This window comes from Aquarana catesbeiana, linkage group LG11, assembly GCF_042186555.1.
Source record: "Aquarana catesbeiana isolate 2022-GZ linkage group LG11, ASM4218655v1, whole genome shotgun sequence".
Lineage (NCBI taxonomy): Eukaryota > Metazoa > Chordata > Amphibia > Anura > Ranidae > Aquarana > Aquarana catesbeiana.
The window spans coordinates 264,612,153-264,639,688 of NC_133334.1; the positions used below are offsets into that span (position 1 = coordinate 264,612,153).

At 43.6% G+C, this 27,536-nt stretch overlaps 1 protein-coding gene across 1 annotated transcript in view; it reads left to right on the top strand.

Moving 5' to 3' along the window:
- Positions 1-27,536, top strand: part of CEP89 (centrosomal protein 89) — a 138,731-nt gene that overhangs the window by 58,138 nt on the left and 53,057 nt on the right. The window contains exons 14-16 of the mRNA XM_073605785.1: positions 1,674-1,841; positions 3,613-3,754; positions 13,413-13,502. Coding sequence (XP_073461886.1) covers positions 1,674-1,841; positions 3,613-3,754; positions 13,413-13,502 — 400 coding nt within the window. The remainder of the gene's footprint in view (positions 1-1,673; positions 1,842-3,612; positions 3,755-13,412; positions 13,503-27,536) is intronic.

The window sequence follows — 27,536 nt, forward strand, 5'->3', positions numbered from 1 at the left end:
GGGCCTGATGTAGCCATGGGCTGTACTTTGGAGACCCTAGATCTAAACCACTCCATTGTAGCTCTGGCTGTATGTTTAGGGTCAGATAAGAGCAGAAGATGCCGGGAGCTGCACATCAGAACAAGACCTGCTGGGGTCCATCCCATGAGTAATCTCCAGTGTGCGGAGTGAAACGTGTTGGGGGGGCGTGGCCTGATGAGGGTCCAGGCTGACACTGCCACTTGTCTACACACAGCAGGTCTTGTTCTGATGTGCGGCTCCTGGGATCTTCTGCTCTTACCTGTCATTGTCTGGAGTGTGGGCAGACTCCTTCCCAGCCAGCACTCAGGCACAGGACTACATTTCCTAGCAGCCTGAGCGGCTCACATACATACCAGGGGTTTTCTGTATGTTTAGGGTCGTTGTCCTGCTGGAGGGTGAACCTCCGCCCCAGTCTCAAGTCTTTTGCAGACTCTAACATCTTTTCTTCTAATGCCGCGTACACACGAGCGGACTTTACGGCAGACTTTGTCCGGCGGACTTTTCGACGGACTTTACGACGGACTTTCCGAATGAACGGACTTTCCTACACACGATCAACCAAAGTCCGACGGATTCGCACGTGATGACGTAAGACCGGACTAAAACAAGGACGTTGATAGCCAGTAGCCAATAGCTGCCCTAGCGTCGGTTTTTGTCCGTCGGACTAGCATACAGACGAGCGGACTTTTTGACCGGACTCGAGTCCGTCAAAGATTTGAAACATGTTTCATTTCTAGGTCCGTCGAACTTTTGGGGAAAAAAAGTCCGGATCGAATTGTCTGACGGACTCCGGTCCGCCGAACCAAGTATGCCGTAAAGTCCGGTCGTGTATACGCGGCATAAGATTGCCCTGTATTTGTCTCTATCCATCTTCCCATCAACTCTGACCAGCTTCCCTGTCCCTGCTGAAGAAAAGCATCCCCACAAAATGATGCTGCCACCACCATGTTTCACGGTGGGAATGGTGTGTTCAGGGTGATGTGCAGTGTTAGTTTTTTCGCCAAACGTCTGCTTTGAAAACCTTAATGACTTGGAGAGGATCTGCAAAGAGGAGTGGGACAAAATCCCTCCTGAGATGTGTGCAAACCTGGTGGCCAACTACAAGAAACATCTGACCTCTGTGATCGCTAACAAGGGTTTTGCCACCAAGTACTAAGTCATGTTTTGCGAAGGGGTCAAATACGTATTTCACCCATTAAAATGCAAATCAATTTATAACTTTATTTAAACGCATTTTTCTGGATACTTTTGTTGTTATTCTGTCTCTCACTGTTAAAATAAACTGACCATTAGAATTATAGACTGATCATTTCTTTGTCAGTGGGAAAACATACAAAATCAGCAGAGGATCAAATAATTTTTTTCCCTCACTGTATATCCTTTTTATTTTAACCATGGTTCCACTTTAAGCTTTTTATTTTATTTTTTTATCTCTCTTTTTTTTCTGAATTATTTTATCTTTTTCTGACTGGCACAGAGGCTGTCGGGTAACGTGGGACTTTCTTTTAATAAAGTATGTCTCTCCGTGTCATGTTTTTCTCTCGGGCTCCAAGTCAATGTAGCACAAAATTGAACTGCTCGAAGGGTAATGAGCATTTGTGTCTGTTTCACAAATAAAAAATGTTGGCGTTTGATGTGCTTGTTTCCGGCAGCCAACTGCAGCAGCAACGGGACGCCAGTGAGAGAGAATCACGTGAGATGATGGACAAGATGAGAGATCTGCAGACCCATAAAAAGACTCTTCTGCTCCAGAAAAATGAATTGGTGTCCGACAACAAGATGCTGGAGGCCGAGCTGGAGGCAGTTCGTAAATCCAATAGGTTGGCTTATTTTTCCAAAGGGTTTATTATTTTTATTATTCTTGTCATGATTATAATTTAATATTTGTAAAGCGCCAACAGTTTACGCAGCGCTTTAGAATATAAAGGGAGACAATACAGCAACAATGCAATTCAATACAAGAGGGTTAGGGGGGCCCTGCTCCTGAGAGCTTATAACCTAATATGGAGGGGCTGGTGGAACAAAAGGTATAATAACTTTGAGGGATGAACTGATGGGAGAAATAAAAGGTTATTAGCTGTAGGCAGGATAGGCTTCCCTGGAGAGATGAGTTTTAAGGGATTGCTTAAAAGTAGGAGTAGGAGATTGCCGGACAGATTGGGGTAGGGAGTTCCAGAGGATGGGAGAGGCTCTGGAGAAGTCCTGGAGATGAGCATAGAAGGAAACTAGAGAGATGTAGGTCTTGGGAGGAGCGGAGAGGACAGTTTGGGTGACATTTAGAGACAAGATTGGTAATGTAGCTCGGGGCAGAATTGTAATCAAATGTAAGGTGTATTCAAATAGAGAGATTAGAGATTGGGGGGATGTATGGTCTTTTCATTTTATTTTTTAAAAGAGATCAGGATGGTGTTAAAGAATAATTCCAGTTATGGATATTGTGCAAATAGTTACATTGGTCCAGCTTGGACCAATGTGACTATGCATAAACCATAACTGACCGATTCCCTGGAAGCTGGAAATTACTGTAGTGGGCACCGCTACTCTAGTGACCTTCACTTGTTTCTGGGTTCCATGCCAAGCAGCTGCCTTGCTCCATTGTGAAAATAGAAGGTCGACAGCTAGGCACGGGCTCCATTTAGAGAATGTTTTTCATTTTCTGATTGAATGCAGAGTGATCTCTGATTGGACGAGGTGGAGAGCCTGACGTCACCACCTCGCCCCAATCAAAGAATGCAAAGCGTTCTCTGAATGGCACCCGTTCCAATTGGTCGAACTCATGTGTTCACAGTACATTAGGACAGGCGCTCAGCACAGGACCCAAAAGCAAGTGAAGATCACTGGAGAATAGCTACTTACAGGGGCATTAGATTGTAAAGTTACATGTTGTGTGTGTTTGTTATTTAAAAAAAAAAAAAACTTGTCTATACTTACCTTCTCTGTGCAATGGAATTGCACAGAGCGGCTGCGAACATCCTTTTCTCGGGTCTCCTGCCAGCATGCCTGGCCCCTCCTCTCTGTCCAGTGCCCCCATGGGAAGCCGCTTTCCAAGGGGGCACTTGTGCATGCTCGTTTCTGAGACAGCGTACTTAGCCCTGCCCCCTCGCTCCCTCATCCCTGCCTTTGATTGCCATTGACTCTCAGTGTCCCAGCAAAGCCAGCGAGTCCCGAAAGTGGAGGGAGACAAGAGCTGCAAACGTGCACGGCGCTGGATCAAATGAGGGCTCAGGTAAGTAAAAGGGGGGCTGATGCCTAAACATGTTTTACCTTCATGCAAGGAATGCATGAAGGTAAAAAAAAGTTTAGACTTTTTAGAACCACTTTAATCAGGTATAGTATATGCATATGCATTAGGGAAGTGGGAGTATAGTATATGTCCTGTAGCTACACTACATGCAAGAGCCCAAAGTAGTGAAGAGTCCACTCTTCACCCTGCTGCATATTGTTAGATTGTTAAAGGAAAACTACTCATTCAAATTTTTTTTTTTTTTTTCAATGTTTAATGTAGGGCACTAAATGCTTACATCGATGAAATCTGTTTATTTGGTATTAATCAGTAAAGAAAAGTGCTTTCATACTTTTTGTGTCATTCAGGAAGATGAAGAGGAGGATCGGCCTACTGAGGCAGGAGTTGGAGGATGCCATGGAGAAGGAGGTGACGGCTCACCAGTATCTGGCCAATCTCATCACTCTTGCAGAAACTATTGCTGGAGAAAGAGACCAGCTCATACATGTGGTATGTGGACAGTGCGCCTTTGTTTTACTAATTCTTTGCTCTGTACTGTATACGTATAAGCCTTTGTAATCGCAGATCCCTCAGTGGCCAGTGTGAGGCCCCCTTAGCCACTTGCCTACCAAGCCATTTCTGACACTTTTCTCTTAAATGTAAAAATCTGTGTTTTTTTTTTTTTTTTTTTGCTAGAAAATGACTTAGAACCCAAAAACATTATATATATATTTTTATTAGCAGAAATCCTAGAGCATAAAATGGCGATTGTTGCAATTTTTTATGTCTCACGGTATTTGTGCATCATTTATTTTTTTGTAAAATATAAAAGATGATGCTACACCGAGTAAATGGATACCCAGCAAGTCATGCTTTAAAATTGCGCGCGCACGTGGAATTGCGGCAAACTACGGTACTTTAAAGTGGTTGTAAACCCTTTACAACCACTTTTTGCTACAGGTAAGCCTATAATTAGGCTTACCTGTAGCTCCACTGGATCTCTCCTAAACCGTGCCTATAGCTACACTGGATCTCTCCTAAACCTGCACGGTTTAGGAGATATCCCCTGTATTTGCATGTGCCAACGTCATCGGCACATGTGCACTGAAGCAATAGTAGTACGTGCCGTTGCTTCAGTTAGACTGTGCCGTTACCGGCGGCCCCTGCGCGCATGCGCGGGAGTGACTTCATCGCGGCTCCGGCCAATCACAGCGCTGGAGCCCACGATACCTGGAAGTAACTCCGGGAGCGATGTTGGCCGCCGGAACGGTGTACGAGGACGGCTGCGGGGGCTTCGTTCTCAGGTAAGTAATTCATAATGAGCTAGTATGCTATGCATACTAGCTCATTATGCCTTTGCAGGTTTTTTTTTTTTTTTTTTTTTTCTAGGGTTTACAACCACTTTAAAATCATAGGCGACTCTTTAAAAATTTCTACAGGTTACCAGTTTAGAGTTACGGAGGACATCTAGTGCTACAATTACTGTTCTCGCTCTGACGTTCGCAGTGCTGCATCACATATGTTGTTTGAAAATCATTTACTAATGTGGGTGTGACCTACATATGCGTTCACCACTGGAGGCGTTTGAAAAAAAATTATTTATTTTATTACATTTTTTTTATTTTTACACTTTTCCTTTAAAAAAATGTTTTTTATCTCCATTATTCCTATCACAAGGAATGTAAACATCCCTTGTGATAGAAATAAGCAGTGACAGGTCCTCCTCTTACGGAGAGAGCTGGGTCAATAAGACCCCACATCTCTTCTCTACAATGTAAAGCATTAGATAAAAAAAAAAAAACATTGATCTACCGTATTTTCCGGCGTATAAGATGACCTTTTACACTTTAAAAAAAAAAAAAAAAAAAAAAAGGCCAAAAACTATACGCTAGGTATAAAATGCCACCCGCTGGATGTCAGCCCACCGGATGCCCGCTGGATGTGCGGTAATACTGTATGTAGCTTCGGCTACACACAGTATACACCGCTGAGCCAATCCCGGGGAGCAATGTATTCTATTAATAAATACAGTAGCCTGCTTGGATTGGCTTTGAGAGTCAGAGAGGCGTGGGCTGATGATGTTACAGCCTCTGCCAATCCGAGCTGGCTTTGTATTCATAACTAAAATACATCGCTCGCCGTGATTGGCTCAGCACGGTATGGCTCCAGCTCCAGCAAGAAGAAGGAAATATGAAGTCTCGGAAGGGGGGATCGTCTTATACGATAAGTATAGGCAAAAACTGGGGGAAAAAAATGGAAAATTAGGGGGGTCGTCTTATACGCCGGTCGTCTTATGGTAATGCTTTTAAAAAAAATAAAAAGGCTTTGTTTACATTGGGCTGCAACCAGAAGTGACATGATGATGTCGCTCTGGTCCTTCTAGACCATAGAGATGAGCGAAGGCCACATTTCCTCCGCTCATCTTTGCTACCAGCAGCCACAACCGCCAGATCGGTTCTTGGGCTTCCCGACCCGCTAGATAAGCCAGAAAACCACCGGAAAGCGACGGGAAGGGGAGGGGGGGGGGGGCGAGCGACCCCTCCCGCTGCTTGCAAAAGTGAGCCAGCAGCAAACCCGCTGCTGGGGACCACTTTTATCGGTTAGAGAATCGCTGGCTAAAAAAAAATACAATACCAGGGTTATGGTATATTGCCGACCGACCTGTTCCCCTGCTGACCGAGGATGTAATTTGTCTATGGCCTGGTCAGCAAGTGGTTAATGTACAAGACTGCCTTAAATTCAAGCATTGGTGTATTTCTTACACATCTGTGCAGTAATCCAGTGTGAAACTTTACCTCTGTGCAGGAGCTTCCTGTAATAAAGACCGGTCACTGCTTCTCTCTCTCCTTGTTCAAGGTGACTGGTCTTGTCTCCTCCCCCTCCTGTAGGTGTAGTGGGTGGAGCCTACTGACTCCCTCCCACAGCTCTGCTCTCTGCACAAGTTGTGTACAGCACAGTGATGTCACTTGCATTTGCAAGTCCAGTTATTAGTTTGCAAAATAGATTTGTTGCACTCAAAGTACATTTAGTAAATCCCTTGTGTCTTTTGGAGAATTTATTTTAAGATAATTTTCTTTTGCCCGAATCTCAGCTTTAAGCCATAGGGGTCTTCGAATGCATACATTTTTTTTTTATTTCCCCTCTTTCACCTTTTTGTATCCATCTGGAATGCTTCTGGGCCATTATCTATAATAGGTATGCAGGTCCATCGTCTGCCTCCTCGTTCTCATTCAGTTTGCCTTTGCAGCCAGAAGAGGCCCTGCACAGGCTGTATCCTTAGTAAATCAAAGAACTGAACATTTCTAATAGATTGTGACATCACAGATGGAAGGCAGCAACTCCCTGCCCTGAGCGGCAGCCATCCCTGTGACATTCCGCTCTCAGAGCCTGATCTCTTCTGATGGCTGTGCCTTCATATCTATTTTAAGGTTACCTAGAAGCTAAAACACGCTCCCTGTGGGAATCCTACTGACTTGAGAGGCGCACAAAGCCACGCTCGCCTAGTATGATGAGACGAGACACTTTCCCATCTTATTGTGTCGTCATCTAGGCCAACAGAATAGAATGACATTTTTTTTTTTTTTCCCTTTAAATGTTTTTTATTGTTCTTTCATTATTTTCCATTTTTTTTCTGCCTGTTTTTCTTTCCCCTGTGTTTATTTTTTTTCCATCCCCCTCTTTCTTTGTGTGTTTAGGGCAAGTGTATGCCCAGGGGGCCCAGCTAAACTTTATTGCTTCTGCAGTAAACCAGGCGGATAGCTTGATTGGTCAAAGCTGTGTATCTGTCTGATGTTTCGCAAGGTAGGATGGACTTGTAGACGGTTCATGTATGATGGGGCCATCCCAGGACAGAAAATGCGAATGGGGCAGATTTTCTGTGCCTATTGCAATCAGCATCAATGGTCAGTCAAATGGATAAAGAAGCCAATTATATTACTATTTTAGTTCTTGGAGATTTGATTGATGGAAGTGTTTCTGCTTCCTGAGATACTGTATGCATTGTCCTTTTTACCTGTATTTAAAGCGGAGTTCCTGCTTAAAAAAAAAAAATTCAAAGTCGGCAGCTACAGATACTGCAGCTGCTGACTTTTTTGTAAAAAAACAAACAAAAAAAACCATAAACAAATACAAAAACAGTCAAAAACTCAAATAAGGTTAGCCACACACACCAACAATAAACAAACATACACCTCACATTAGTTTATTTTGCTTTGTTCAACTCCCATCATTTTAATATTTTATTGATCAATCTCCTCATCCCCATCCTCCCATCCTCCCCTCCCCCCCTCTACCCTTCATCAACCCCTCCACTTAAGCCATCATATAATAGATTGCTCGAGTCAATCCAGTAGTGCCAAATTTTGCTGAATTTCTGGGGGACTCCTCTATGTTTTATGTGTTCATTTTTCCTTTTTTAATATATAGTTTATCTTATTACACCACTGTTTGTGAGTTGGTGGGATCTGAACAGCTGCTGACTTTTAATAATCGGACACTTACCTGTCCCAGGGTCCAGCGATGCAGGGGATTGAAGCCCCGCTCATCTCCCCCTTCACTCTGCAGGGCCAGCATTGTAACTGTGGGCGCCCGGCTTTGTCTTCACAGCCTGGCACCCACTGCGCATGCGCGAGCCATGCCGCATGCCGTGACTGGCCGCGCAATCATCTGGGACCTGTGACGTGTCCCAAAAGATTGCCCCAAAAAAAAAATAACATGCCAAATGTGGCATGTCAGGGGGTCACCTTCTCTTAAAGCGGCATTTTTGGGTGGAACTCCGCTTTAAACCTTATGTAGACGCTTTTGGAGGAGTAATGTTCCCATGCAGATGAAGCTTAAATTGATATTAAAGTCCTGTTTTTTTTTTTAAACAAACCTGTTATAATTACCTGCTCTTTGCAGTGGTTTTACACAGAGCAGCCCCGATCCTTCTCTTCTTATGTCCCTTGCTGTCGCCCCTGGCCCCTCCCTCCTGCTGAATGCCCCCACACCAATCAGCTTGCTATGGGGGCACCCAAGCCGAGCCGCTGCTCTGTCTTTCCGGTCTCTCTCCTCTTTGGCTCACTGACTTTAATTGACAGCAATGGGAGCCCATGGAGCTTACTGCTGTGTCTCAGCCAATCAGGAGGGAGAATCCTGGACAGCTGAGGCTCTTGTGCAACATCGCTGGATCGAGATGGGGCTTAGGTAAGTATTGGGGGGGGGGGCTGCTGCACACAGGAGGTTTTTTTATCTTAATGCATAGACTGCTTTAAGATAAAAAAAACCTTCTGCCTTTTTGAACCAAGATTTCATTAAATCCCATCTCGGGGAACAACATGAACACCCCCAGGTTAAACAAAAAGAAATCTAAGGCAAGCCATAGATGATGCGCTTTTCTTTTCTGCAACCACAGGTTTCAGGAAAGAAAAATGCTTGATTTCCCCCCATCAACACCGTCAGTGTTAAAGGGGTAATCCCTCCTGCAGTGCTATTGTTTTCTGCTGGCGGGGAGCTTTCCCTTTCCATGAAATCTGACAGGCTGGTTGTACTGGAGTCAATCGATGGATCGACTTTAGTACAACCAGCCTGGTCATAGATGGATCAAATCTCAGCCGGTCCCTGCTGAACTGGCCGATATTCGATTCATCTATGCCCGGCTTAAAGTGATACTAAACGCACACTGTTTCATTTACATTGTCCCTTCTATTTCTATATGTGGATGGTGGCACTGTAATTATTTTGTTTAAAAACCCCAGTACCTTTTTCCTAATTGATATAGAGCTGTCACATGACTCAGATCCTTCCCAGCCTGTCTGCAGGGAAACATAAGCAGGAGGAAATTCTAGCCCTCTGCTGCTTGTCACAGGTTAAAAAAACAAACAAAAAAAACAGCCTTTGTTTACAGAGTAAAAAAAAATTGTTACTATCAATAAACTGTTTTAAATTGTCATATAAATATATATTTGAAATCATATCTTTATTATTTTCTGGCAAGAACATGTCACGCCCCTCCAGTAGGGCTGGGAAAAAAATCGAATTAATTCTTGAATTGAGTTGAGAGGTAAAATCGATTCAAAATTTAAGCAAATCGATTTTTTTTTAGATTTTTTTTTTCACCGCGCCGGTCCCGAGGCGCTGCGGGCATGAGTTTTTAGGCGAGGCCGCGGCTTCGGCCTAGTCTGCGGCTATGGCCGGACGCCGCGGACTAGGCCGAAGCCACTGCCTCGCCTAAAAACTCATGCTCGCAGTGCCTCCGGACCGGCGCTGACACCGCGCCGGGCCTAAAGAGCTGTGGGCAAGGAGTTTTTAGGTGAGGTCGCGGCTTCGGCCTCGTCCACGAGGCCGGATGCCGCGGACTAGGCCTAAGCCGCGGCCTCGCCTAAAAGCTCATACCCGCAGCGCCTCAGGACCGGCGCGGTTTCCAAAGAAAAAAAAAACTCGATTTGAATCGTGAATCAAGTTTTTTTTAAGAGAATCGGAGATTTTTTTTTTTTCAAGAAAATCTCCCAGCCCTACCCTCCAGCCTGTGTTTTATAATAACAGGGAGGTGAAGCCTCCATCAGTCTACATGTAATATCCCTCCCCCATTGTGTTTAGCTGGTTAGTGGGTGTGGGGTAGGAGGAAGTGAGTGGGCTGTCATTTAGCACTGTGAATACACCCACATATGTGACTCTCTAGTCACATGGGCTGCTGAAATGCGATAGGGAGGAAATCCTCAGCATAGAAACTCACTGGAAACTGAGCATGTGCAGAGCTGCCAACACTGCTCTGCAAAATCCCTAGTTGTATTGGGGACATGTCCAGAAGGGGGAGATAGAGAGCAGCAGGATCAACCAGGTTTTTAGCAGAATACAGAAACTGAATCTCATAGTGGCTGAGGGTTTAGTGACACTTTAAGAGTGTGTATGGCCAGCTTTACAATGCTCTTGATCCTCTTCTTTCCAAGCTCAGTTTACACCATTTTTTTCTTCTTTGTTAGAACGGCTAATTAGGTGAAAACATTGGGTCTTCATTTACCTCCAAAGTCATTAAGATCGCCAAAAACCATTGCTATGACCATGAGTAGTAGAAGGGTACTGTGTGGCACCACATGTCACGTCTGGCATAGCGCCCTACACCACGCTGGCCAAATAGAATATTTTTTCTATCAGAGATTTTAGGTGTGTGAGTGCGGGTAAGGGAATGAATGGGCGGAGCAACAAGTGGTCAGAAGCAGATATCAAATCATCCCCACCATGGGCAGCAAGGATGTAAGCTGAACCTCAGTAGGACTGTTACATGACTGGTTGCTTGCTAATGGACAGCAGGCACCAGTAACTGGTCATGGACAATGGAAATTTTGCTGCCTTCTGCCAAATATCCGATACCTTTGAAGAGGTTTTATCACCCTTCTGCTGAATTACTGATGAAAGGAACAGGAAATGTTGGAAAGCAAACCATTGCCAATGCATTATTATAATGATTGCTCTGCCTGGAGTTTAGCATTAAATATTTTTCAGATGTATTTTTGCAGATATTACTTGAAATATGCATGCATCTAATATTCTTAAAATATAAAAAAGAAACTCTTGGACTCTTTAGTGAGTGCTTCTCTCCACCATGTTCTGTACAGAGATCCTGCCAGTTTCCCAACAATTAAGTTATTAGTGAATTATTTACTCCTTTTCTGTAGCTTTCAAGCTATCCCGGCATTTACTCTGGAACATCAAAGCTTGCTTGTCTCTTAATGCCACTCTGTGATTTCCGAGTCATTCATGTGTGGCAAAGAAGTCCTTTAAGGTGAACATTTTGTGCCTAGGCAGACAGTCACAGATTTTTAATTTTTTTTTCTTTTTTCTTCTATCCTAGCTCAGGGGTAGGCAACCTTTTGAGCACAGTGTGCCGAAAAATGTTTTCAAAGAAACTGAGCGTGCCGAATTTATAACAAAAAAAATGTCAACTTCACACTCTCAATCACAAAAAGGATTTTTTATAAAGTAAATGCTGTAAACTACTTTAGTAGTGAGAAATTAACATCCTGCACTCTCATGCCTCAGATGAGCCCCCCCCCCCCCCCCCAAGCCCAATCTTTTTCAAGCCAATTGGAGCCTCAGGCTCTGATCATGTGCTTGAAAAAAAAAAAAAAAAAACCTGCCCCCCCCCCCCATTATGGACCAGGCGCCACTGAGTGTGAGAGAGAGCAGGTGAGAGAGAGAGAGAGAGCGGGTGCAGAAGAGAAAGCTGTGGGGAGGTTGGAGAGAGCAGGAGTGAGAGTATGTGCAAGAGAGCAGGTGAAAGAAGGAGAGCAAGCCACAGAAAATGTGCAAGGGGAAGCAGGTGAGAGAAAGCAGATGAGATCAAGAGAGATAAGGCACAATCAAAAGAAAAGGTGTGTGAGAGAGACAGCAGGTAAGAGAAGGGGAGAGAGAGAGAGATAGAGCGAGAGAGAGCAAGAAAGAATATATGGAGCATGTAGGAGAGGGAGAGAATTCGCAAGAGAAACAGTGGGGGTTATTTACTAAAGGAAAATCTACTTTGCAGTACAAGTGCAAACTAAAAGTGCACTTGAAATTGCACTGAAAGTGCACTTGGAAGTGCAGTCGCTGTAGATCCGAGGGGGACATGCAAGGAAAATAGCATTTTAGCTTGCACATGATTGGAAAATAAAATCAGCAGAGCTTCCCCTCATTTCAGATCTACCCCTCAGATTTACAGCGACTGAACTTCCAAGTGCACTTTCAGTGCAATTTCAAGTGCACTTTGCACTTGTAGTTTGCACTTGTAGTGCAAAGTGGATTTGCCTTTCGTAAATAACCCCCAATATGTGACAGATGGAGAAGGGACAAGAGAAGGAGAGACAAATAGAACAGACAAAAGAGAAAGAGACAGAGTATTCAGAAAAGAGAGCAGGCGAGAGGAAGGGACAAGAGTTCATGTGCGCTAGAGAAAGAACGGGTGTGAGGGAGAAGGAGAGAGAGGGTATGCATGAAATAAAGCAGAATATAGAGAAAGCACAAAAGAAAGAGAAGGTGTGTGAAGGAGAACAGGCAAGAGGAGACAGAGAGCAAACGAGGGTATATGTAAGAGAAAGCAGGCGAGAGAAGGGGAGAGAGAGAGAGGGTATACGTGACCAAGAAAAGGTGAGAGAAAGCCCTAGAGAAAGAGGGCATGTGTGAGCGAGAGATAGCAAGCTGGAGATGGAGAGATGGAAAGCGAGAGCAGGCAAAAGAAGGACAATGCAAGGAATTGGTCGCACACTGGAATTCCAAATTATCTCGATGTCATCTTTATTGTCAAAAAAGGGTCAGACAGATACAGGCAATGGTAGACATTTCACAAGCGATAGCTTGCTTGCTCACAACCCAGGCAAAAGAAGGAGAGCGGGATACAGAGAGTATGCCTGACAGAGAGCAATTGGGAGAAGTGTGAGAGAAAACGTGTGAGAGCAGACAAAGAAGGGGAATGAGAGAGTGAGACAGAGAGGGTATGAGAGAGAGAGCAGGAGAAAGAAAAGGTGAGAGAGTAGATGAGAGAAGAAAACGGGGAATGTGCAAGAGAACGAGAGGGAGTGTGTGAGCAGGCAATAAAAGAAAGAGGCCAAGTATGTGCAAGAGAGAGAATGCACAAGACAAAGAAATGTGTGAGAGAGAAAGCAAGATAGAAAAGTCAGAGAGAGAAAAAGATCATGTGCAAGAGAGAGGCCAAGAGAAGGAGAGCGTGCAAGAGATTGGGTGTGCATGAGACAGTGCGCAAGAGTGAGAGAGAGAAAGGGTATGCACAAGAGTGCAAAAACAAGGCCTTATTCACATGGGCCTTTTTATTTCCCAGTTATTACACATAGTTTAGATGTGTTCCGAGTATCTAATCTGCCCCTGGACACACAGATTTCAATTTTTTTCTAAACGGAGTGCAAATAAACAGCCAGCGTGCATTATAAAATTTAAAATCATTACACACATTTTTATATAATTGCATGTATGTTGTCTTAAGCATGTATGTCATTGTCCATGTGAATGAGGCCTAACTGTTTTCCATAGCAAATTCCATTATGTTCTATTCCAGGCATTATAAAATCAAATAGTAGCTGCTGGCCTGGAGATGTTTTCTTTACAGTAAATGTTCCATCTCTACTATGTCCAGATGGTCAGGTGTTTCCCTTTTGCGTTTCGGAACAAGCCATCTCTTATCACGATGATGTTTTGTTTTTAGGCTAAAGGCTTGGAAGCAGAAAAGCATGGAGTCTTATCAAAGATGATGGAAGGCAGCGTACGTCTGGGAAGACTAGAAGAGATGGTGAAGGTAAGATATGACAGTTATATTTAGAAAGGACAGAAAAAAGGCGGCAGCTTTTATGCTGGCTGGCGGTTTATATCATTTCTGAGATCGTGACCCCAGAAAAGTATGTGCAAAGTGATGTCACGGCTCCGGATTGTCTTGCTCCTTCCAGATCTCTGACTTGGAAAATACTGAAGCCAGTGGGTCAGTATAACAGACCGATAACTAGCATGCTCAGAAGATGGCCAACAAGGGAAGCCTTCACTTTTCACTCAGGACAGGATGTCTTTTAAAGGGTAGTACAGTAAAACCTTGGATTGCGAGCATAATTTGTTCCAAAAACATGCTTGTAATCCAAAACATTTGTATATCAAAGCAAATTTCCCCATAGGAAATAAAGGAAACTCAAATGATTTGTTCCACAACCATTTATTCATAGGTCCTTCAGTTTATAGTCCATATAAAAAGATTATAGCAATGTGACCAGGTTGTGTAACCATAAAATGTCCATTCACAAATGGAAGTCTCCACAAGGGGATTAGAAGCAAAATCCAGCAGGTTGTACCTTCATTAAATGTAACCATATTGCTGCACTTGGAGGCGCCTCTCTTCTCTTTTATATTCAGTTGTGACATGACGCTACTTGTATATCAATTTTAAAATGTATTAAAAAATGTTGCTTGTCTTGCAAAACTCTCTCAAACCAAGTCACCCTCAAACCAAGGTTTTACTGTATAGTGTTTTGTATATGTTCTCTTATCTCATTTTCGTTTGGGTCATTGGAACAGGGGATTCAATGGGGACACAGACCAGTGTATAAACCTGACAGAGGATCCATCCCCTCCCCACTCCATGCGAAACTAGAGTTATTAATATTATTATTATTATTATTCAGGATTTATATAGCGCCAACAGTTTACACAGCGCTTTACAATATAAAAGGGAGACAATACAGTTATAATACAATAAAATACAAGAGGATTAAGAGGGCCCTGCTCAGAAGAGCTTACAATCTAATAGGGTGGGGCAGGTGGTACAAAAGGTTGTAACTGTGGGGAATGAGTTGATGGAAGTGGTAGGAGATTAGTTGGAGACGTGATGGGCTTTCCTGAAGAGATGAGTTTTCAGGGATCGCCTGAAGGTAGCAAGAGTAGTGGATAGCCGGATAGATGGAGGTAGCGAGTTGCAGAGGATGGGAGAGGCTCTGGAGAAATCCTGGAGACGAGCATGGGAGGAGGAGATGAGAGAGCTTGAAAGCAGGAGGTCTTGAGAGGAGCGGAGAGGTCGATTTGGATGATATTTGGAGACAAGATTGGTGATGTAGCTCAGGGCAGAGTTGTGAATGGCTTTGTATGTTGTGGTTAGTATTTTGAATTTTATTCGCTGGGCAATTGGGAGCCAGTCTGGCTGCAGCATTCATGATAGACTGAAGAGGGGAGGAGCCTATGGAGAGGTAAGCCAATGAGAAGGGAGTTGCAATAGTCAAGGCGAGAGATAACAAGGGAGTGAATGAGGAGCTTAGTGGTTTCATTTGTTAAAAAGGGGCGAATTTTAGAGATGTTACGGAGGTGAATTCTACAAACTTTTGACAACTATTGGATTTGAGGCTGAAATGACAAGTCAGAGTCTAGGATTACACCTAGTACCCTGGCATGAGGGGAGGGACTGATGGTTGCATTGTTGATTTTGATGGAAAAGTCATGGAGGGGGGCACAGGCGGGGGGAATATTAATAGCTCAGTTTTAGAGAGATTTAGTTTAAGGAAGTGGTGGGACATCCATGTTGATATGTCAGTTAGTAAGTTAGTAATGCGGGAGGAGACTGAAGGAGTGAGGTGAGGAGTAGACAGATAGATTTGGGTGTCATCAGCATATAAGTGGTATTGGAAGCTGTGGGCAGTTATTAAGTGACCGAGGGAGGAGGTGTAGATAGAGAAGAGAAGGGGTCCAAGAACCGAGCCTCGGGGGACCCCCACAGAAAGGAGCAATGGAGAGGAGGAGACAGAGTTGTAGGTGACACTGAAGGAGCGCTGTGATAAATAGGCAGAGAACCAGGATAGAGCAGAATCTCGGAGGCCAAGAGAATGTAGTTTATTGAGAAGGAGTGGGTGGTCAACAGTATCAAAGACCGCAGAGAGGTCAAGTAGTAGGAGTATGGAGTACTGACTGTTGGTTTTAGCAGTTAGTAAATCATTAGTGAGTTTTAGTAAGGCAGTTTCCGTGGAGTGCTGCGAGCGAAAGCCAGACTGTAAGGGGTCAAGAAGGTTATTTTCATTGAGGTAGGAGCTAAGACGGTTGTAGACTAAGCGTTCTAGAAGTTTAGAGGTGAATGGGAGCAATGAGATGGGTCTTAAGTTGTTCAGGTCGGTAGGGTCCAGTGAGGGCTTTTTAAGAATGGGAGTGATCTGCGCATGTTTTAGAGGGGAGGGGAAGATGCCACTAGAGAGGGAGGGATTGAAGATGTGGGTGAGGGAGCATAGGATAGAAGATGAGGGTGACTGTAGTAGTTGTGAGGGAACAGGATCCAAAGGACAATTGGTTAGGTGGGCATCCGAGAAAATTTTTGTAACCTCTTTCGTAGTAGCCAATTCAAAAGAGGAGAGTGTTGAATGTGCTGCTAGGCAAGGTATGATGGGTGGGGAAAACATACGCACAGTTGGGATGTCCTCACAAATTGCATCGATCTTGTCTTTGAAGTGATTGGCAATCTCTTGGGCAGTGAGTTAGTGGGTAGAGGGGGTGGTGGACAAAGCAGAGAGTTAAAGGTTGAGAAGAGCCGACGGGGACTGGATGACAAGGAATTAATAAGAGAGACAAAGTAGGCTTGTTTGGCAGCATGGAGGCCTGAATTGTGTTTTAGAAGGGCAGATTTATATAGGGTGAAGTCTTGCAGGCATTTGGTTTTACGCCACAGTCGTTCAAGAGCACGGCAGTGTCTCTTGAGATTTCTAGTGTTAGTGTCTACCCCATCTAGTTGGCCTCTAAAGGCAATAGATGGGGTAGGAAGGCAGCGTTGGTGTGAAGTGCTTTAATAACTAAGCGGCACAAATGTGTTTGCAATTTTTTTTTCATTTGTCTGTCTTGCAGCATTACAGTTACTAATTTTAGGTAAAATAAAATCCTCCAGACCATGCTGGGCTCTCTAGATCTGGTTGGCAGAGCATGCTGGAACTTGTGCTCCTATGGCTTGAGAGCCAAGATGACCGTTCTGGAAAGACTTTCAATATATCTTTCCTCCAGTATTGCAACTGTTGCTTGAAGTTGCCAAGTTTCACTTGTTTACTCTGTACCTTTAAGCCGGCTGTGTAATGAGCAATCCAGATTCTTATGTTGCTGATATTTTAAGCTCGCCGCGGTCTTCTTCTGGTCTCTACTAATCTTCCCATTGCATTCTCACAGGATAAGTTGACAGCAAACATCACAAAACTGGGGGAAGACTTAAAAATGGCACATCATTAGTTTTTCTTACTGCAACTCCCACACAACTTACTCAGATCATCATTTCTAAAAACTACAGAGCTGTACCATGATAACAGCTGAAACGGGGACCAATATAGATGGAGAGTGAGATTGATTGGTATGGAAAGAGAGACTCGAGTGAGAGAGAGAAAGATATGGATGAGTGGAGAAATTGAAGGATATAGGTATGATCTATTCTGAAAGATAGAGGGAGATGAAGAGATTAGATCAGGGGTGTCTAACCTTTTTGACCTTCCTGCTCCACACTGGAAGAAGAGGAATTGTTTTTGGTCACCCATAAAAATGAGGATAGCTGGTAAGCAGAAAAAGTCAGGCAGATCACAAGTTAACGATAACTGATCAATAATGTACATAAAACCTTTTTTTTTTAAATATTTTTAATTATAAAAGTAAGACAGGGCAAAATAAAATTGGTGCACTATCTAACACAGTTGGATTATTATTATTATATTATTATACAATATTTATATAGCGCCAACAGTTTACGTAGCGCTTTACAACTTGAGGGTAGACAGTACAAATACAATACAATTTGATACAGTAGGAATCAGAGGGCCCTGCTCACTTAGAGCTTACAATCTAAGAGGGAAGGTTAAGAGATACAAGAGGTAATAGCTGTGGGTGATGTGCTGATTGAGGAGATAAATGTACAGTTGTTAGGTGGGGGCCAGATAGGCTTCTCTGAAGAGATGAGTTTTCAGGGATCGTCTGAAAGTGGATAAGGTAGGAGAAAATCGGACGGATTGGGGAAGAGCATTCCAGAGGATGGGGGAGGCTCTGGAGAAGTCCTGAAGGCGAGCATGGGATGAGGTGACAAGGGAGTTTGAGAGCAGGAGGTCTTGGGAGGAGCGAAGAGAACGATTAGGTTGGTATTTTGTGACTAGGTTAGAGATGTAGCTAGGGGCCAGGTTGTGGACGGCTTTGTAAGTTATAGTTAGTATCTTGAATTTAATTCGGTGACTGAGTGGCAGCCAATGGAGGGATTGGCAGAGGGGTGTAGCAGACGCTGAGCGGTTTGTGTGGTGGATGAGCCTGGCCGCAGCGTTCATGATGGACTGAAGTGGGGATAGCCTATTTAGAGGTAAACCAATGAGGAGGGAGTTGCAGTAGTCAAGGCGGGAGATGACCAGGGAGTGGATTAGAAGCTTTGTGGTGTCATTGGTTAGGAAGGGGCGTATCTTGGAGATGTTGCGAAGACAGAGGCGGCAAGCTTTGGATAGTGATAGAATGTGGGGTCGAAAGGTTAGTTCAGAGTCCAGGATTACACCTAGGACCTTGGCGTGGGGAGATGGGTTGATAGTTGAGCCGTTGATCTTGACAGGGAGATCAGGGGAAGTGGCACCTGAGGGAGGAAATATCATGAGCTCGGTTTTGGATAGGTTGAGTTTGAGAAAGTGATGTGACATCCAGGCTGATATGTCTGCTAATAAGTTGGTAATGCGTGAGGAGATAGATGGAGAGAGCTGGGGGGTGGGGAGATAGATTTGGGTGTCATCAGCGTAGAGATGATATTTAAAGCCGTGGGAGGCAATCAATTGACCCAGGGAGGTGGTGTAGATTGAGAAAAGGAGAGGTCCGAGAACAGAACCTTGGGGGACCCCGACGGAAAAAGGAAGAGGAGAAGAGGAAGTAGAGTTGTAAGTGACACTGAAGGAGCGGTGGGATAGGTAGGATGAGAACCAGCGAAGAGTACAGTCACGGAGACCAAAGGAGTGGAGTTTTTTGAGGAGGAGGGGGTGGTCCACTGTGTCAAAGGCAGCAGAGAGGTCCAGGAGAAGTAGTACAGAATAGTGTCCATTGGCTTTAGCCATTAGTAGGTCATTTGAGAGTTTAAGGAGAGCAGTTTCCGTGGAGTGTTGAGGGCGAAAACCGGACTGAAGGGGATCAAGAAGTTTATGGATGGATGGAGTAGCATTTTTTAATGAATTCTCAAGGTGCTCATCAGATATTATGGTTCTAATGTTACACTTCGTGTGCTTCATTCTTGAAACTAGTTGCTCACAGATCTAGGTGCTGCTGAAAACTGATGACATGAATAAGGTGTGATTGTGAAGAGTGGGAAGATAAAATTTATACTGGAAAAAAGGTTTTGGTAGAGGGATTCTAGATAAAAATGAGAAATCTTATTTGCTACCAATTGTCCCTAGAATTCCCGTCCTATATTACCTCCTGAAGGTTCATAAAGACTCTCTACACCCTCCTGGATGGCCGAATCTGCATAGGAAGATATATTGACATCTCTGAGTCTACTGCAACCTTTTCAATACGGAGGAACCCTTGAAATAGTTCTCCAGTCTGGGGGACCCCCTGCTAAAAATTAGAAATCTACAACTCATGATACATTAGTGTGATGGTCAGTGGGAAGAATGGTCCTTACACTTGTGGACACTTGTGGTCATTGGGAAGAATTACCTCCTTACAGATAGCTAAAAAGATCAATGGTGTAGGAACTTATCCGAGAGGCAGAAATGGCCCAATGCTGAAGGAACCCCTAACAACCTCTGGAGGAACCCTGGTTGAGAATCACTGGTCTACTGGGACTGTGACATTAGATCCAAGATGGCGGCACCCAGCAGCAGTCTCAGAGCTTTCACATGTCTACACAAGTGAGGCTTTTGCAGGTAAATAACATATATATATATACACTATATTATCAAGAATATTGGGACGCCTGCCTTTACACGCACATGAACTTTAATAGCATCCCAGTCTTAGTCCATAGGGTTCAATATTGAGATGGCCCACCCATTGCAGCTATAACAGCTTCAACTCTTCTGGGAAGGCTGTCCACAAGGTTTAGGAGTGTGTCCATGGGAATGTTTGACCATTCTTCCAGAAGCTCATTTGTGAGGTCAGGCACTGATGTTGGACGAGAAGGCCTGGCTCGCAAAATTGGGTTGAGGTCAGGACTCTGTGTAGGCCAGTCAAATTCCTCCACCCCAAACTCGCTCATCCATGTCTTTAAGGACCTTGCTATGTGCACTGGTCAAAATCAATTGATGCAGGGGGGATTATGGTGTAGGGTTGTTTTTCAGGGGTTGGGGTTGGCCCTTTAGTTCCAGTGAAGGGAACTCTTAAGGCGCCAGCATACCAAGACATTTTGGACAGATTCATGCTCCCAACTTTGTGGGAACAGTTTGGGGATAACCCCTTCCGGTGCCAACATGACTGTGCACAAAGCAAGTTCCATAAGGACATGGATGAGTGGGTTTGGGGTGGAGGAACTTGACTGGCCCGATAGAACACCTTTAGGATGAATTAGACTGGGAGCCAAGCCTTCTCGTCCAACATCAGTGCCTAACCTCACAAATGTGCTTCTGGAAGAATGGTCAAACATTCCCATAGACACACTCCTAAACCTTGTAGGCAGTCTTCCCAGAAGAGTTGAAGCTCTTATAGCTGCAAAGGGTGGGCCAACTCAATATTAAACCCTACGGACTAAGACTGGATACACATTATACAACTTTTTTTGTTCAATTTCCTTTAGATTTACCTTCAACTATGTAATGCAAAGGCCTGCCTGATTGCATACAAATTGTTTAGGTTTGACCTCATATTATTATAGTATTATATTTACATTATATTTTAGATTTATTTATATTTATATATTATATTATTTTGTATTTATTATATATTTATTATATGGTTTTGGTAAATCTAAAGGTAAAAATCTAAAGAAAATTGTATAGTGTGTATCCAGCTAAAGGAAGACAAGGGAACAAGAAGGAAGCGCTACCCAAGTGCAGTAAGTTAAGTAGGATTTTAATGACACAACAATTAATGCACTTACAAGAAGTTGAAAAAGCTCAGGCTCATCTGTGCTATGGGCACAAGGTGCAGTCCGGTCGCTGGTCCATCCTTTTCCACGGGTAGGCAATCGTAAGAGACAAGATGTGCAGTCTTATCCTGCGGCCACCAGGAAGACGGCCAGGTCCGCAGACGATGACATCACCGGAAGCGGAACCAGGGGAAGCAACAAGGGAGAAAAATCTGGAGAGAACACACAGGCTACGTATCCAGCTAAAGACTGGGATGCCATTAAAGTTCATATGTTTGTAAAGGCAGGCGTCCCAATACTTTTGGTTAAATACTGTACATACAACACATTAAATGCGCATATAATATGTGAAGATTTTTGTTGAAATCTTTGTTTTGGTGACAGGATCTCTTTTTTAAAAAAAAAAGCTCACAGCTTTAGTGTACGGTGCTGCAGTTTTTGGAACGGTGACAGCCTGTCGGTGAAGTGTGGATGCCGCAGTGAGATCACACAAAAAGACTGAGGTGACGTTTCCAAATCCCCGTCTTCTGTGGCTGTCAGCTTATTTTCCCCTGGAGGGTGCAGTAAAGCAGAATGGGAGGATTGGTGAAGAACAGCGCAAGTCAAAGCCAAGCTCAAAATATCAGCATCATATAAATCAGGATTACTCATCACACAGCCAACATTAAAGAACATAATAAACAAGCTTTGCATGATTGGACAACGAAGATGAGGAGTGACAGACACTCTCAGCGGGAGGAAATTAAATATTGCTTGTTTGTGAGACAATTACTCAGAAAAAGCATGCAGCCAATGATGGCAATACTCTTGGATCTGTGTGCATAATTCACGTCTGTAAATAAGTCAGCATTTCTTAGTGTCAGAAACCATGAACCAGACTGAGACAGAAGTACAGTAAAATCTCACTTGTTTATTAACAAAAATAAAAAGGTAAATAGAGTAAACGTAGTCAAAGCATAGCCAGAATCCAGTAACCGGATCGGATAATCAGCCAAACCAGAGTTCAGGAACCAGATCCGGGTAATCAGCCAAGCCAGAGTTCAGGAACCAGATCGGGTAATCAGCCAAGCCAGAGTTCAGGAACCAGATCCGGGTAATCAGCCAAGCCAGAGTTCAGGAACCAGATCCGGGTAATCAGCCAAGCCAGAAGTCAGGAACCAGATCGGGTAATCAGCCAGACCAGAAGTCAGGGATCCAAATAGAGGAACAGCAAGCAGGAAAAGGAGCCAGAAGAGATGTCAGCAAAGCCTGTCTTTAAACAGGAACGCGGGAGATGGTTTCTTGTGATGTGACCAAGGCGAAGGCAGGAATGAAGTGAGCTGGAGTTCTTTAAGTAGGCGGGACTGACGAGCAGATCCACAACAGCTGGCTAACTGTGGAGAGAGATGAGAGCTGGCAATTAGCCGACAGCTGAGTGGCCAGCTCAGAGAAGGAAGGGCTGAGCCAGCCCTGACACAAGGGATTCTGAGTTCCACGGGCCCTCCCGTCACAGAAGGGCTGAGCCAGCCCTGACACTTAGCAAGTTACTTTATGGGCATATCCACATTTATGTGAAGGTTGTAGCAGACGTGGTAATGAATAGGTGTCAATGGGCCCTTTGAAAACATACCAAACTGAACTGCAACTCATAGATGCGTTTCCGTAGAGTAAAGGCACATTCACACCATGTACGCTAATCTGCACAAATCAATGCAAGCTCACTGATAGGGCACAATTGTTTTCTATGTGCCCTGTTCACACACAATGCTGCCTTCAGATGAGCGGCGTAAAAACATGTTTGTCAGACATGTTTGTGCTAAATAATTTGCCAAAAAATTATGGCGACGTGCTGCATTTTTCACAACGCACTGGACCCCACCTCATGCCACTACCAGTCACTGCACTGCAGGTCTGCTGTGGTGCAAAGGATATAATAAAAAGTAATTTGCTACATTTTAATAAAGTTAAAAAAAAAGTAAACCATATCTTGAACCACTCTTTACCACCCCATACACAGCAGACACAGCTTGTTTTAGCACACACCCTAGTGCAAACGAGCCATAACATGTATTTTACTGCAGGAAAATACACAAGTGTGATTAAGCCCCTTGGAAAATTGGAACTCTGGACAAAATAAAAAATGACATATACTAGCATTACCACCGCAGTCTTTATTAATAAACAGTAATAATCTCCTGCGCTTGGGTGTTTAGTCTCTAAATTAGTGGTGCAACCAACTCTTTGAATTTATGCAATGCCTACAATCTTGCAGCCCTCCTCAGAACAATGGGTATTCTGGAAACTGAAAGAAAAAAGGAAGGGCGCACCTACCTTGCGCATTACCAATGGTAGAATTTTATTAAAAGCATAAAAACGATGTTTATACTCTCAAACGAGCTTGTAAATGAGGCTTGTCAATTGGCGAGACTGTGTCTCTAAACACCGGCAAACCGGACCTGATGTTGCGGTGATCAGACGATATCCCAAATGGCTGACGCGTTTCAAGGGCGCACCCTTTTCTTCAGAGCCTAAACGGACAATGGCTCGTCTCTCCTAAATACCTCTATATGTATCTGAGTGCCCATGCACCAAGCAACACCCACCCAAGTGGGTCACACCCATCCGCGTGAACTAGCACCGCCCAATTAGTCAAATACAATACAAGGGGACATTTTGAAGGCACTGTGTGTGTGTGTGTGTGTGTGTATATGTATATATGTGTGTGTGTGTATATATATATATATATATATATATATATATATATATATATATATATATATAATGTGTGTGTGTGTGTATATGTATAGAGAGAGAGAGAGAGAGAGAGAGAGAGATAGATATATATATATATATATCTATATCTCTATTTATATATATATATAATATATATATAGAGAGAGAGATAGCTATATATATATATATATATATATAGAGAGAGAGAGAGAGAGAGAGAGATGGCTATGGATATATCTGTAGTTTCATATATAATACTTACAGCTATTAACCCCTTACAGTCATCAGAATAGAATATTTTTCACTATAGAGGGACTTTAACATGGTTGAAATTTAACCAGCAATCACAAAGAGCGTCTGTCTTTGTGTCTGCAGCTAACCTCACCTGCCTATCCCTCAATGCAATACAGGCACTTCTCCCTTTTGTCACATTGCCTTGTAGCATAAAAAGATCCACAACATCAGAAACTACACTCAACTTTCATTGCCCTCTATTTGTTGTAAAACTACAAGTCCCACAAGGCTCTGCAAGACTCCGACAGCCACATGCATGACTCCCAGAGGCAAAGGCATGATGGGATTTGTAGTTTCAGCACAGCTGGAATGCTGCAGTTGCCTATCCCTGTGCTAGAACACCAGTCTTACTACGCTCCCCATGCAGAATAAGTCCCTATTCTCATTAACAAGACCAGCTTTTACTACTGCAAACCTACTTCTTCATAAATCAAACTATAGGGGGTTATTTACGAAAGGCAAATCCACTTTGTACTACAAGTGCACTTGGAAGTGCAGCCGCTGTAAATCTGAGGGGTAGATCTGAAATGAGGGGAGGCTCTGCTGTTTTTATCATCCAATCATGTGCAAGCTAAAATGTTGTTTTTTACTTTCCTTGCATGTCCCCCTCGGATCTACAGCGACTGCACTTCCAAGTGCACTTGCAGTGCACTTGTAGTGCAAAGTGGGTTTGCCTTTAGTAAATAACCCCCTATATGTCGGTTTTCAGCCCGGCTTCCAAAAAACTAAATGGTAAAAGAAAACTAAATGTAATTGCTAATTCGGTTCTTACTGAGCTTCCATGTAATATGACCGCTAATGAGCTCATCATGAAAAAGTCGTCTTTTCCCGGAAATTAGACCATCCGGACACCTTAATGCCTTCCCTTTCATCAGTTACAGCTGAAGAGGCTTTAGCAATAAGCGCTGAAGTACCCAAGTCAGAGTAAACGGCTGCCCCTTTCTATTCAACACATTGCAATTAGTTTTCCTGCAAAATCGCGGCTACCGACGCCGCACAATGGAGTCGCTCAAAGCCCCATTCAGTGTACGCTTCTGCCGCATTTCATCTGCACAAGAGTTCTTAAGATGATTACAGCGCTGCGCTGCCTTCTTTCTGTGTGCACTTTGTTCTAATGGATCATTATCTTTTGAATTTACCCATCTTTTGTCTGCGGAAGATCACAGCTACAGTAAAACGGAGGGCAGAGAGCACCTTTACAAAAAAAATATGCAGGTTTTAAAGTGCATCTCCATATTTATCTAAGTTTTTGGTAAAAAAAAACATAAAAACTTTGCTCTTTTCAGATGCACAAATATATTTGTCAGGGCCCAAATTAGCCAAATCATTACGGGCCCTTTAGCTGTTTTGCCTCCATTTTAAAGTGGTTCTAAAGTCAAATCATTTTTTTTACCTTAGGTGAAAGTAACAAACATGTCATAACTACCTGTCCTGTGCAGTGGATTTGCACAGAGCAGCCTTGATCCTCCTCTTTTCTGGTCCCTCTTCTGTGCTCCTGGCCCCTCCCTCCTATTGAGTACCCCCACAGCAAGCAGCTTGCTATGGGGGCACCCGAGCCAAGTCACAGCTCCCTGTGTCCATTCAGACACAGAGCCGTGGCCCGGCCCCACCCCACCCTCTTTCTCTTCTCAGGAAGAGTGGGTGACATGCCCGAGCCAAGTTGTCTGTGTGTCTGTGGACCCACACAGCCCAACTCAGACGCATGCCTCCACGGGTGGCCCCATAGCACATGGCTTGCTATGGGGGCACTTGCCCCCATGCTGATGGGCACTTTTTATGTTAAGGGGCACTCTGATGGGCACAACAAAATGTGCCCATCAGTGTGCCTCTTAACAAAATGTGCCCACCAGAGTGCCCCTTAACATAAAATGTGTCCATCAGACTGTCTCTTAACATAAAATAAGGGGCATGCTGATGGGTTCATTTTGTTTAATTATGTTAAGGGGCTGTCAGGAACCATGAAATGGACGGAGACAGAAAATGCAGTAAAAAGCACACTTTTTAATAAAATGGTACAACTGGTAAACCTAGACAAAACATAGCCAGGGTTCTGTAGCCAAATCGGGTAGTCAGAACAAGCCAGGAAATCGGGAGCCCAGAGATCAGCGTAGTCAGAGGCAGCAGACTGAATCAGGAACCAGAAGGGACAACAGCCAGGCAAATCTTCAACAGGAACACAGCAGGGAGTCTCTAGATATGTTGAATAGGCGAAGGAATTGAAGAAATGAACCAGGCAGTTTAAGTAGCCCGAAGGGGCTGGCTGTGGGCTTGACTAACGAGCAGGAGATGATCAACCGGTGAGCCACTGTGAAAGGATGAATACTGGCAATTAACCGACAGCTGAGCACAGAGAAGGAAGGGCTGAGAGCCCAGCCCTGACAGGGGCACTCTGATGGGCACATATTATGTTAAGGGTAACTCTGATGGGCACAACAAAGTGTTACGACACGCCTAAACCCATGGCCCGCCTGTGAGCAAGAGCTGCAGTCAGCCGCAGGGGCGGGGCGTGCATGCGATGTCACTGGTTGCTGGGACACCTGCGGTACCAGCAACCAATAACTCCTAAAATGTGGCACTACACTGGTGGCCTGACGGTCCGGGCAGGAGCGTCGCTTGGTCCGTGTTTGGACTGCGGGCCGCCATTTAGTGATAGCTGATCTAAAAAATCCGCTCATGAACACATAAGCTAGTTTTTCCCACCTACACAAGGCAAAGGACAGCTAGAAGTTGAGCAGTTGTTAGGGGCAACACAAAAAAAGCAGCATGGAAAAACTACAAGTCCAACAAGTACAAATCTTCCACAGCGGAAGAGAGAGACTCGTAGATCTCAATAAAGCACAAGTGTGGTGAATTCACCATATTTGTACTCCATGTTTTAATTCCTTCAGCCACATCACTGAAGATCTATATGGACGTGGGGCCGGGAGTCTGCAGGTGCCTTTTTATTGTACCTGTGACCCACTCACTGTGGTTGCAATGCTCCTCGGGCTCCAATGCAAAAAAAAAAATACATGCATTTTTTAATTTATTTTGGGTGCATTCATTTAAGCTTTTTGCAAAAGGTGGCCTTGGTCTTTAAAGACAATAATAGTAAAGAACCTGTTTTTTTTGTTTTTTTGTTTTGTTTTTTTCATGTAGGGCTGCAACTAACAATTATTTTCATAATTGATTAGTTGGTTAATTACTGTTTTAATTAATTGGACAAAAACCTCAAAGTTTGTATAATTTAGTTAATATGTAAAGTTTAAAAAAAGACAATTTTATTCTTGAATATCTATATGCAGTGTATAAATAACCAGCTATATGGTTAGATAACAAAATATCAAATCCACTTTGAGAATAACGGAAGATATATATATATATATATATATATATATATATATATATATATATATATATATATATGTATATATATATATGTGTATGTATGTATGTATATAGTGGTGTTCCGCGCTTAGGACGGGCTTATGACCGAACTGCAGCCCCCCTAATAGAGAAAGCACCAACGGTGCGATCCAATAATTGTGTAATCTGAAGAAATAGGGGATTGGCGCTGTTCACTGATAAAAAATGGTAATAAATCAATAAACTATACAAACTCCTAACCAAAGGGAAGCATAACACCCCAATTCTGGGTGGGTGAGATGTGTAACACAATGTAAATTGTTATTGGAAAATAAATATATGTGCTGAAAATAGTCAGAAAAATTGTGCAGACTACCCAAGATAAAAAATTTAAAAATAATACTTGAATTAGTAAATAGAACTCCAAGCAATAACAAAGGTGAATGATCA